Here is a 13,065-nt window from a genome sequence, read left to right as displayed (position 1 = left end):
GTTTTGAGACATTTAGTGGAGTAATTTAATTTGAAAGTCTAATTTTCCAAGAATTGTATCATGCTATAATTGTATTTAAAAATATTTTAAAGACAATACATAAGCAGTGTTTATTTAATTATCCAGTAGCATTATCCTTTCTTAATCTAATCCTAGATAATTTAGTGGAAAATCTATGTGTATAGATTGCTATAATTTGCCCTCCTCTTAATATAGCCCTATCTGGACATAAATATATCAACTACAGTGATGCCATTTTTTTCTTTTTGTTTCATTTTTTAAAAAATTTGAAGTTGGTGGGTTGCAATTACAGAAGGTAGTGATTAACTGTTAGTCACATTAAAAAAACTTCTGAAACTTAATTTAAAATTTTCATAAATAAATTAAAGGATTGCATTTATTTCTATGACTGAAGTCAGTGCTACATTTTCTTCCTTATACAGTGGAGACACTAAAAAGAGGCTAGAAAGAAGATTCAAAAAAGGAAGATAAGTCATTATATAAAAATGATAATTGCACTCGTATGTTTATCACAGCACTATTCAGAACAGTAAATATATTAGATTTAATCTAACTGCCCATCAACAGTTGATTGGATAAAGAAAATGGAATACGATTCAGCCATAAAAAGGGAATGAAATTATGTCTTTTGCCTCAACGTGGGTGGAACTGAAGGCCATTATTTTAAGTGAAACAACTCAGAAAGAGAAAGTCAAATACCTCATGTTCTCACTTATAAGTAGGAGCTAAATAATGTGTACACATTGATACAGAGTATGAAATAATACACATGAGATACTTGGAAGGGTGGGACGGTGTGAGGGGTGAGAGCTGAGAAATTACTTAATGGGAACAATGTACACTATTCAGGTGATGGTTACACTACAAGCTGAGACTTCACCACTATGTGATATTCATGTAACAAAACTGCATTTATGCCCCTTACATTTATACAAAGAGAAAGAATCTCTGCTTACCTTTTTGAATTCTGTAGCTTCTGTAGCTTTCCAATTAACTGACTTGAGTGGGTCTAACAGTTTATAGCTTGGAAATGTTACAGCTTCACCATGATGTGCTACTCTCTTCTGGCAGGTTACCATAGTGACAACAGTATGTTAATTTCAACAGTGACATCTTTTTAATTTACAATAAAATATGATATTAATGAGGAACTTCTATAACGCTTTTAGAGTGGTAAAAACAGTAAATAAATAGACATAGTCTATTTGGCCCTACTTTTAAAAATTCTTTTCAGTATACATTGCCCTACATTTGTGCTGTACTGTCATATTTACTAAGTATATTGTAAATATATTGCATTGATTCTTTTCCATATTAAAGAATTAAACTTTAGGCAGGACTTAATTAGGTGTGCATTTTTTAAACCTCTAGATTGCATTTTGATGAACTCCTTAGATATTTGATTAGCAAGAGAATGATTTGCATAAAGCATATTTCCACTCCATGGGCCACTGCAGAATCACTTGGTATTTTCCCTGCTAAATTAATAGTTCCACTTACTGTTGTACTAGGGGACAATGAAGTTGTATAATTGGAAACTGGTAAGATACTTTATAGCTTATTAGCTTTAGGTAATTATCTGCATGTTATATTATGCACTGAATTGTAATTGAAAATATTGCATTGTAATATTTAGGAGAAGTGGCAACCAAAAATAGTTAAATTGTTATAGTAACCATTGACTTGCAATGAAAATGAACAGGTTTATTGAAAGACATTTCTGTAACTTGAAAACAGTGTGTTCCTTTTTGATAACTATTCTTTTTCTCTTGTTTCTTTTTTATTTTTATTTATTTATTTTATAATTTGCTGCTTGCCATTGCAGGAAGTAGAGGTTTGTATACAGCTTCTGTGTTTCATATTTAATTTTAGATTTTATATGAACCCTTGCATTTTAATTACTCATATACACTCAATTCACATTATTTTCCCCCTTAGGATGATGATTTCCGCACTTGGAGTCCAGGAAAACCCTTTGATCAGGGTAAGAATCTAACTATTTTAAAATAAAAATCTTTACATGTTCATAATCATTGTACTTTTAGAAATGACATTTATTGTCTAGTTAGGCTTGAAAATACTAAATAGAAGAGATTACATAAGTGGAAAAATTTATGCAATAATTACTTACATTTCAGCATAATATTTTAAGAAGTAAGCTAATTAGTTATCATGATTATGTCAGGATGTCTTTTATTTTTAGATACATGTTTTAGATGACTGATTTGGGCTTCTGAACCTTACCAGGTTTATTTTTATCAGTAGATACAAGTCACTTCATCCAGTTTTCAAGTACATTCACTGGGCAATAGATTTGTTTGTACAAACTTTTAAAACAAATGGCTTTTTTTTTGCCTCTTTTCCAATTAATAAAAGGTTTCCTTTAAGACGAGTAAATTAGTAATTAGACTCAGCTGGGGTCTCAACAAGCCCCAAAAGGAAACATGTTATACAAAATTAGGGCTTCCCCACCTCCTTTCAAACAGTTCGCAATTCTGATTAACTTACCTTTAAAAGGAAAACAGGAAATAGGGATGAAAATGAAAATACTTCTACACGTGCAATGAGAATGGGCACATCAAGCCCCAAGCAATCATAGTTACATAAATGACTAAAGAGATTTGTTTACTGAAGTTCACATTTAAAAAGTATCTTACTTTTAAAGTTTCTTTTTGTAACTTTCTATAGTCTGTGCAAAGTAGAAAAAAAATTTCTTCTTTACAGAGAGTATATAGTAAAAGATAATACTTTGTGAAGCAGTCAGACTTAAAAATAGAAATCTTTGTAACAGTGTTTAGTAAGTGATTAGATGATGAAGACACAATATGTTATTTAAAGGAGCTCAGAGTATTTGCTATGTTACCAGATTTTTACTGAATATTTGGGGTGAATGCTACAACAACCAAGCTGTATGAGTGAGAAACCACCTGTGTGGACCTAGGCATAGACCATCATCCACATTGGTATTAACATGGAGTCTGAAGCAGTCATTCAAATCTAATATCTTCTTAAAATGACTTTTTTTCTTATATATTTCATTTGATTTCACTATTATCCAGTGTTTGTTTGTGAGATCAGCACTTCAAAATTCTAAAAGAATTAATGTTGAATTTGTTACTAATAAGTCAAGCCAATGCTCTAAAACACAGGCAATAAAAAAAATAATGACAGGCAGACAGAGATGTTATTTACTGGCTTTCTTGGGAAATGAATTTTTATGATGGACTCACAAACCTTGTAAAATGGGTGTTAGCTATGGAATTTGTCATACTTGGTGCATCCAGTTATAATAAAGATGCTTTTATTTTCCTTTATGTGTGCATGACAATGTGTTGAATTGCAATTTATCTCTCATAAAAAAAGAATGCTATTTGAGAGTCTTCCAAACAATTAATGATACAAGATTGATTTGCTTTAATATTAAGAGAGGTTTTTAACCTACTAACAAAAATATGTTTATCAGGCAGGGATAAGCTTATGACATGATAATAGCTAATGTTTGTGAAGAATGTCCTATTTTGAGTCAGTACTCCAAGTGTTTGATATATATTACTTAATTTAGTTGTTATAACCCTGCAAGGTAGATGAAGAAGTTAAGATATTGAAAGAAGTTAGTTAAGCTTCTGCTCAGGTTATATTCCCACAGTGTGGCAGAGTGGAGATTTAGATTCAGTCAGTCTGAACCCCCAAACCTGTTTCCTAACTGCTATGCAATATTACCATGCATATGATAACACTAACAAGAAATAATGGCATCCTGATGATATTTTGAAGTTTATGCTTTAAAAATGCACATTTACTTGAACAAAGCTTTATTTCTATATGTTAAAACAATATTTTTTAGACTATCTGATCTCAAGTTTTGATTTCTTGAACATATATAGTTATAAACACGTAAGAAAGTTTTGTATCAAAAAAATAAAAATCAAACAAAAATTAGATTGAGATATGTGTATTTGTTTTCGGCTTTGAGTCAAATTAACCAACCTAGTTGTAGACCACACTGAGGAGCGAGCAAAATAATCCTATTTCCATCTAAATAGTGTCCATCATCTAGATAGAAAAGACATGAGATATGTTCATTTCTAGTACGTTGCTTGCTTTTTTTGATGAAAGACTCTTCCTTCAAGTATTATTTTCAAAAGCTTATTGGTGTATTGAACATAAAATCATTTAAAAGACTTTTTATAAGTATTTTTAGTTTTTAATTTACCATGTTTTTCACTGAATTATGGACATCCATATTAGATCACTATAAGTTGATTTTCCCTATTTCATTTAAAAGAGGTTTGCATGTTTCCTAAAAAAAGTGAAGAAAAAGTTACCTTGTCATTATATTTTTATACTGGTATTTATACTATTTTAACAATTAATATATCCATTTAAAGTTATCTTTTACTTCAATTTCTATAGAATGCACCATAAAGCATGCAGAAATTAAAGTATCACCAATGAAAATGTTAATTAATATTTTATAATATGAATGGTGTAAATTCTCAGCATGAAACTCCTTTCTACATATGCATACATATGCGTACCAATACATACATACATACATAAACATATCGATTACATATTTACACTTGGACAGACACATTTACACTTGCAAATTTGCTTCTAGATAAAATCAACTAATTGTTCGTGTACACCTGATCTACTTTTGGTTTAACCGTGACATATTTTTCATCTCATTTAAGTTTCTTTTAATCAGTCATTTTTCCAGTTTCTTTATGTTTTACCACTAAAACAGTAAGAGTTTTGGGGAAATAAAATGTTTTCAAATGAGCTTAAGTAAAAACTATTTTGATGATGGTAAATCTGCTGCAAAATGAACTAAAGCACACCAGTACCAACAATATATTGGTCTGGGCATCTCCACACTGATTTTTCTGTGATATTACTTCTCTTTATTAGTGCAGTTAATCGTAAGTTGACATGACAGAAATTACTGAAAAATTGTTTTGATGAGGACATACATCTTGAATAAGGCATAAAATGTATATGCTTTGCTATATTTACTATGATAAATAAACTGAAGGGAAAATGAAGATTTTAAACAATTTAATCAATGCTTTAGATGAATATGCTGTAGCTTTCAAAAATAAATATTCACATCTTTCCATTCACTGTGTTAAATCTGCCTTGTTTGTGGTCATGGATTGATATTGGTGTGTAACGGATACATCAGTAAAGTTCCTAGCAGTGAATCTTGACAGTTGCTCAGAGTATCTGCTTGAACTGAGGTACCCTATCTATAAGGATCGCCTTTTATTTAAATGTTGTTTTCCCCAGCACATGATAAATATCATAAATCTCTAGGTGTCCTAAGGTGAAAGATTTAGAAGGAAAATATGCTTTCTAGGTTTTCCTAACTTTGCTATCCAAAGGAGCTTGGAGTGTCCCTACTTGGTCTCTGCCATGGCAGTAAATTATTATGACTAGATTAGAAATGAAGATCAATATACAGACATCCAGAGATATAAGAACAAACCTGTTTCATTTTTTGATGTGTTTCTCCTGCTCCTGCACATTTTTGGGGATCTTGAATTAGGGGCAAGAAGTGTAGCTGTGGCTTAGGTCAGCACCCTTCTGTCTTTTCTCAGCAGTTTCATTGTGTGCTTTCTTCTTAAATCAGAGCTTCTCAGGAAGGGCACCCTAACTCCTACTGGTTCATTAGATTGCAGTTAATTCTTTTTTTTGTTTTGTTTTGTTTATTTATTTTTGAGATGGAGTCTCACTCTGTAGCCCAGGCTGGAGTGCAGTGGCCTGATCTCGGCACATTGCAACCTCCGCCTCCTGGGTTCAAGCAATTCTCCTGCCTCAGCCTCCTGAGTAGCTGGGATTACAGGCACCCTCCACCATACCTGGCTAATTTTAGTATTTTTAGTGGAGACAAGGTTTCACCATGTTGGCCAGGCTGGTCTCGAACTCCTGAACTCAGGTGATCTGCCCCTCGGCCTCCCAAAGTGCTGGGATTACTTGCGTGAGCCACAGCGTGTGGCCAAGATTGCAGATAATTCAATGAAAGTTCCCGAAGAGGAAGTATGTGAGGAAACCATTTCTAAACTCAAGCAGATCAGATAATCTAGCCATGAGAGACAGATACATGGCAGCTAAACTTATAACTAGAGGAAGCATTCTGGCAAGGATTAGAGGGTCCGGAGAGGGGCAGTTGTAAGAAAAAAATAACCAGCTCTTTGGAAGGGCAGTCATGTGTTTAGCCATATACTTACCCATTGTATTTATCGCTTCAGAATCATTTCTTAGAGCTTTATCTGATTCCCATCATTTTTTCCATCCATTTGCAAAACGTCTCACATATAATAACAGTCACAGCCTGATATGTCCTTTTGCAATCAGTATTTGGCTACAAAGGAAAAGCAGTTGAGATTTCATCTGGAGCTTTTACTCCCTTCAATGAACAGAGCTGTTCATAGTATTATGGGCGTAATTATTTCTGAAACTGAAAAAGACTAGTGTTTGAGGAAATGCACCCCTAACTTAGCTTCCTCTTCTTAAAATGCATTATTATTACGCTTCTTAAGGAATAGGTTATCTAGATTAGACAATGTCAATATTGGCTGTCTCTAAGATGCCTTTAATTTTTACTTGTTTACATGAGTATCATTTATTTTTTATATTTTCAGATGGCATTTATTGATAGTATTCTGAAACAATAGAAAGGTCTGATCCATGCTTCACAATAGGGGCATGGTGGTATCATAATGCTGCTTTGTTTAAGAGCTTGGGGACTTTTGGCATTTTTCTAGTGGAAAAATTGGTGTTCCCGGTATTGAAATTCAGTGGAGGCAACATGCAAGGATGATTACATGATTACAGTATTTTCTGAAAGTGATTTCAGTCATTTAGAAATGTAAATTCTGAGCCTTTGATTGAACCATTATTTGATTAATTCACATGAATTGATTTAGGAGTTTTGGATATTTTTGGACAAGTTCCCGGTTTAGACATTCAAATTCTAATAGTCTTATCAATGTATATATCCTACATCGGTTGTATCATCCATATTGGCAACCTTAGATTGTAGAAGTCCTTTGTATCCCTGAGGAAAACCTGCTAAGAAATTATATTCAACCTAGAAACCAACAGTAAATGCCCATTTACTCTATGTCAGATTTAGTACCTAAGAACTGCATAGGGCTTCTAAATGAGAAATTTATTTCATTATCCAATTCTTACTTCTTTATACAATGATGGTGTTTTATTTGTTTTACACCATAGCCCATAAAATATAGCACCAAAAATCTTAGATTGTTTTGTTCTATACCAAATGAAGGTACATGTTCCACAAGATAATAAATACTATTTAAAGCTCTGTGTTTTTAATTCATAAGGTAAAATCAAGATTACTATGTAATACTTGATTTGCTTCATATCACATTAGCCTACATAGGTGTGCAAGAAGGCAAATTATTTTCCATTTCCTTATGTGTTATTAAACTGTAATCAAATATATAGAGCAGGAAATTAATCAAATTAATTTAGAAGGTGTTCAGTGATTTAAGAAACAATATTCTTCACAAGCTGACCCTGACTTTCAGGAAGTGAAATGACAATGGCAGAATTTAACTGAAGACGCACAGTCTAGAAATGGAACCACTGCTCTTTTGACAGGTGCCACTTCAGTGGCATCACTGGAAAGTCCAGATTGCCTGACACTTTGATAACCAATGATTGGGGATCAGGTCAAAGTCAGGGTCAGCTTGTGAAAAGTTGTTAAACAACATGCTAAGTGTGAAATGTCAACCCTCACTCTAAAGTTTCCCTGTTCAGAGCATCAGATGAAGACTGGGTTTTACAGTGGTTTTCTGTGTTTTGCTAGTCCATTGAAGAAGGGAGTTTGAAAGTTGTATACTGCTAATGATTGTCTGCCCATGTCCTTCCTGAAATAGCATGATTGTTTATGGAAAGTATCTTTAATAAAGCTGGATATGGTTTGTCTTGGAAAAAACAAAAGAAAGAAACAATATTATTATCTCAAGCCTTGTTAATCTAACACAGCAAGAAGTATTATAAAGATTGAAAAAACTCTGGACATACATAGAAAGTCATACTTTTACCAGGAGGCCTCTGCTGGCTAGAGAAGTGATTCTCAGTCCTTGCTGTGCAGGAGAATTACTTCACACTCATTTAAAAAGTATAGTTGTCTAGGCTTGATCCCTGAATGTTTTGATTAAATTGATCTCTTGATCCCTGAATGTGCATTCATATCGTTTTGCAATCATTGTTATTATCCATCTCCAGGACCCTTTTCATCTTCCCATTAATGACTGTCTTCAGTTTATTGGGTATGAACTGAAACTATACATGCGTTAGAAAATAACTCTCCTTTCTCCCTTCCCCTCAGCACTTGGCAACCCCAATTGTGCTTTCTGTTTCTTTGAATTTGACTTTTCCAAACATCTCCTATAAGTGGAGTCATACAATCTTTGTCCTTTTGTGATTCACTTATTTCACTTAGTGTAATGTCGTCAAGGCTCAGCCATGTTGTGGCATGTGTCAGAATTTCCCACTTTTTAAGGGTGAGTAATATTTTATTGTATGTATATCTCATATTTCGTTTCTCTGTTCATCTATCCATAGACACTTATGTTACATCCACCTTTTGGCTATTGTGAATAATGCTTCTATGAATGTGTGTGTCTAAATATGTTTGGGTCTCTGCTTTCAATTCTCTTGGTTATATACCTGGAAATGGAATTGCTGGATCATATGGTAATTATATTTATTTGGGAAACAACCATATTGTTCTCGATAGCAACTGCATGCTTTCATATTCCCGCCGGCAAGCCACAGCGTTCCAATTTTTCCTCATCCTTGTCAACATTATTATTCTTTTAAATTAAAATCTATCCTAATGGTTGTGAATGTGATTGTGTTTCAAACTCCAAAATGTGTTATTTTATGCAGGTATAGTAGAGAATCATAGGGTACTAGCAATGGCTTATCAAAATAATTCATTTCTGTCATTTCCTTTAGTAGTACTGAGAATTTTGTGTCAAAAGAGTTCTTCTTATGAAAACAGTCCAAAGTGTCAGAGAATTTTAACTAACCTATTCACTTTTCAGATCTGGTGCCAGAAGCACGTACCAAAGGGCTTTGAGAATAAATTGTGGGAAGCAATAAAACCCCCAAAGAAAAATCATTGCCTCCATTGAACAAACGCTCCCTATATGTCAAGTATTTTATAGAAGACACTTACACTACCTTAAAAAGTAGATACAAAGCTAGTAAGTGGTGTAGCGGAGGTTTGGAATTTTGTATTTGTGGTTTTGAAGGACATTGACTCTTTTGTTATGAAATACCGATTTATGATCAGCTTATCTGGTTTATTTTTCAACTCAGACTATACCCTTTTCATGAGAAGACATGGTGGGAATGGCACAGGTGAACACAGGCAGCTAAAGGGTCAATCATTTGGCATATGTTGTTGGATCATGTTTAGAATTGTTCCACAAGAGAGGATATGAGGTGTTTGTAACTTGTATTCTAATTTTTAGAATCTAGAAATATAGTGTTTTAAACTGACTGCCTCTAATGTCTGATCTTTATAGATAATCTTTAGATAAATTGAGCATTCATCTGATAATACATCACTTAATGTCTAGATTTTAGAGCATGATTTTTCTGATTCTAATGAACATTTTATACCAAATATTATTTAAAAGTCCTTTCTCAGGTCAAAATAAATCTATTTGCACTGCTCCTCGAACTGACTCATGGTCTATATAAAAAAGAGGTGATATAATCTGAGTTTGTATTTCAAAATCCTCATTGAGACACCAGTGAGTCCAGTGTGTTTGTTTGCTTTCACATAAACCCTCTAAAAGTTCCACATGTAATCAACCTGCACTTCACTTCCAATCTTTAGACAGTATACTTTGTTTTGTAGAGAAGCTAATATCCTAAAGAATTTGAAATTTGCTAATATTGTACCCACTTTACTTACAAATATTTTATAATTCAGTTTTGAATCTTTTTTATTAGTAAGTAGGGAAATAGCTCAAAGACAATAAAAACCTCAAAGATGCTTGAACCCAGGAGGCAGAGGTTGCAGTGAGCCGAAATCGTGCCATTGCACTCCAGCCTGGGTGACAGGAGCAAAACTCCATCTCAAAAAAAAAAAAGAAAAAGAAAATTAACTTTTCTTGAAATACATTGGAATATGCTGTGCTTCTATCTTTGCATATCTGATCATCTCCGTAGGTTTAGGATTTAACTTTCATATGAAAAAAAGCTAAGTGATTTTTCGGTTAACATTTCTCATTGGAGAACTAGATAAATTATCTTTTTATGGTTCAACCACCAGTAATTCTTCAAAGTAAACAAGCACTTTTACATAAATACCTGCCCCCATGTATGTATCTATCATTATTTATCCATGATGTCATGATGATTATTGTGTAATTAATTGTGCCAAAATTACAAGGATAAATAAAAATAAATGAAGGATAAATAAATATACAATGACTGCTCAATTCTTCAATCCCAGTTGTATTGAGATTACATCTAACTGGATGCTTCCACTTAATCAGAAATGAATTAATATGGCCTTAGATTTAGAAACCCATAAAGTTATCTTCACTAAAACAAGTTTCTCTCTATTACATATTTTCCACCATGGAAATATTCTTTCATAATTTATGTGTTAGCTGAAAATATGTTTTTCTAAGGCATTTGTTATGGAAGGAAATACTATTTCCTAAGCTGTTGAACTTTCCAGGTATGTTCAGTTTTATACAGTTGTCAGGATCTTCTAGTTTTCCTATCATCTGGATAACAAAATAGTATGTAATAATATATATTAGGTATGTCTGGTGTCTTCCGATACTTATTTTAAAACAATATAAAATCATCTATGTAATACTTTCACTTTTGAAATATATCACACACTACTTTTTTTCTTTTGCATTTCTGTAAATTACCTAACAATCTAGTATGTAAACTCTAGACTAATGCTTGTTTACATAGTCTTAGATGTCTAAAAAGATGATGAGTTGAACACATTTCCTTCTATTATTGAATACTAGATCTTTTTAGACAATATAATTAATATACAATTATTTTAGGAAATTGTCTCTTACATGCTTTAATTAAGATAATGTCTAGTATTTTTATACACTTCCTATAACTTTCTAGAGGAAACCATATATGGAACTCAGGTGTAGTTCTACTTAACGTCTTTTCTTTTCTTTTCTTTTTTCTTTTCGAGACAAAGTGTCTTTCAGGAGTGCAGTGACACGATCTTGGCTCACTGCAGTCTCCGCCTCCCTTGTTCAAGCGATTGATTCTCCTGGCTCAGCCTCCCAAGTAACTGGGATTACAGGTAGACATCACCACACCTGGCTAAATTTTGTATTATGTAGAGATGGGCTTTTGCCATGTTGGCCAGGCTGGTTTCAATCTCCTGACCTCAAGTTATCTGCTGGCCTGGGTCTCCCAAAGTGCTGGGATTACAGGCATGAGCCACAGCACTAGGGTTATTTAACATATTTTCAACTACCATTTAGCCTTCTCATTTAGTTTCAATTGTTATAAAATAGACAGTAAAGATAGTGGAATCCCCAGTGAAGACAAATATTAAAATGCCTATAGAAAAATCATTGTCTGACTGCCAAAGTTAGAATCTAAATTTTTATAGTGTCTTAAGTTTAGGTCAATAATGTTAAGTGAGTTGGCAAGCTTCATAAACCAACCAATCCAATAATTCTAACATAACCCATAAATTCATATTATGCATTTTTCTTGGTGGCTTATTTTGGGAAATTCATACAATAATTTAAAAGTCATAATTTGGCCTTTGCAAAAAGAAACAAAAGTTTACGGCTAGGTATCAATCAATATGAACTTATATGTCTAGCTCCATCATGTTGTTAGAATACAACTTCAGTCAAAAGCAAAATAGTACTTTCCTGATTTTTAAATCTTTAACTTTCTACTTAGTATAACTTCTCTCTACTCAAATTATTTTTATAGTTACCCTATTTTTAAAATACTCGTTAGATGTTACAAGCAGTTACATTTATGACAAGATGTCATCTATCAAACTCAAGCTCTACTTTCCCTATGAAGATGCCTCTTATGACTGTAAATGCATTCTCTTTTAAGTTCACTATACTTATTTTCAGAAATGCCTGGCTTAGAATTCACTTGGTCTTTGTTTTGTGAGAGTTAATGTGCCTTCTTGATTGAGATCGTAAGCTCGTCAAAGTCCTAGCACATAGTTATATCCGTATGTCCCCTACAAAGTCCTGTACTGTTGCAGATAAATATCATATACTCTTCACTAGAGTCAAATTTAGACATTTCTCTTTCTCCATTTTGTTTCTGTTTCTGAGTCTTTGCTTCTGTCTCCCCACAACTTCTCTGTTACTTCAAGTCTAGTTTTAATAATCAGCCCTCCTCTTAACACTATTGTTTATTTCATGCTCATTGTGTACAATTATCTTACAATAAATCGAGTTTTCAAAATAAATACATAAGAATCTCAGAAAGGTGCCAGGTGTGGTGGCTCATGCCTGTAATCCTAGCACTTTGGGAGGCCGAGGTGGGTGGGTTATGAGGTAGAAGTTCGAGACCACCCTGGCCAACACAGTGAAACCTCATCTCTACTAAAAATACAAAAAATTAACCAGGTGTGGTGATGCGCGCCTGTAGTCCCAGCTACTCGGGAGGCTGAGGCAGGAGAGTCACTTGAACCCGGGTGGCAGAGGTTGCAGTGAGCCAAGATTGTACCACTGCACTCCAGCTTAGGTGACAGAGTGAGACTTTGGAAATCTCAAATCAATGGAAAAGAACAGAGCCCTCAGAAATAACGCTGCATATCTACAACTATCTGATATTTGACAAACCTGAGAAAAACAATCAATGGGGAAAGGATTCCCTATTTAATAAATGGTGCTGGGAAAACTGGCTAGCCATATGTAGAAAGCTGAAACTGGATCCCTTCCTTACACCTTATACAAAAATCAATTCAAGATGGATTAAAGACTTAAACATTAGACCTAAAACCATAAAAACCCT

The 13,065-nt window shown here is 33.5% G+C and overlaps 1 protein-coding gene across 4 annotated transcripts in view; it reads left to right on the top strand.

Moving 5' to 3' along the window:
* Nucleotides 1-13,065, top strand: part of SPOCK3 (SPARC (osteonectin), cwcv and kazal like domains proteoglycan 3) — a 499,153-nt gene that overhangs the window by 184,920 nt on the left and 301,168 nt on the right. For all 4 annotated transcript variants that reach the window (XM_054486169.2, XM_063664262.1, XM_054486170.2 and 1 more), the window contains one exon: nucleotides 1,960-2,005. In XM_054486169.2, coding sequence (XP_054342144.1) covers nucleotides 1,960-2,005 — 46 coding nt within the window. The remainder of the gene's footprint in view (nucleotides 1-1,959; nucleotides 2,006-13,065) is intronic.

This window comes from Pongo pygmaeus, chromosome 3 (genome assembly GCF_028885625.2).
Source record: "Pongo pygmaeus isolate AG05252 chromosome 3, NHGRI_mPonPyg2-v2.0_pri, whole genome shotgun sequence".
In the NCBI taxonomy this organism is placed as follows: Eukaryota; Metazoa; Chordata; class Mammalia; order Primates; family Hominidae; genus Pongo; species Pongo pygmaeus.
This window is presented reverse-complemented; position numbering and strand designations above follow the sequence as displayed.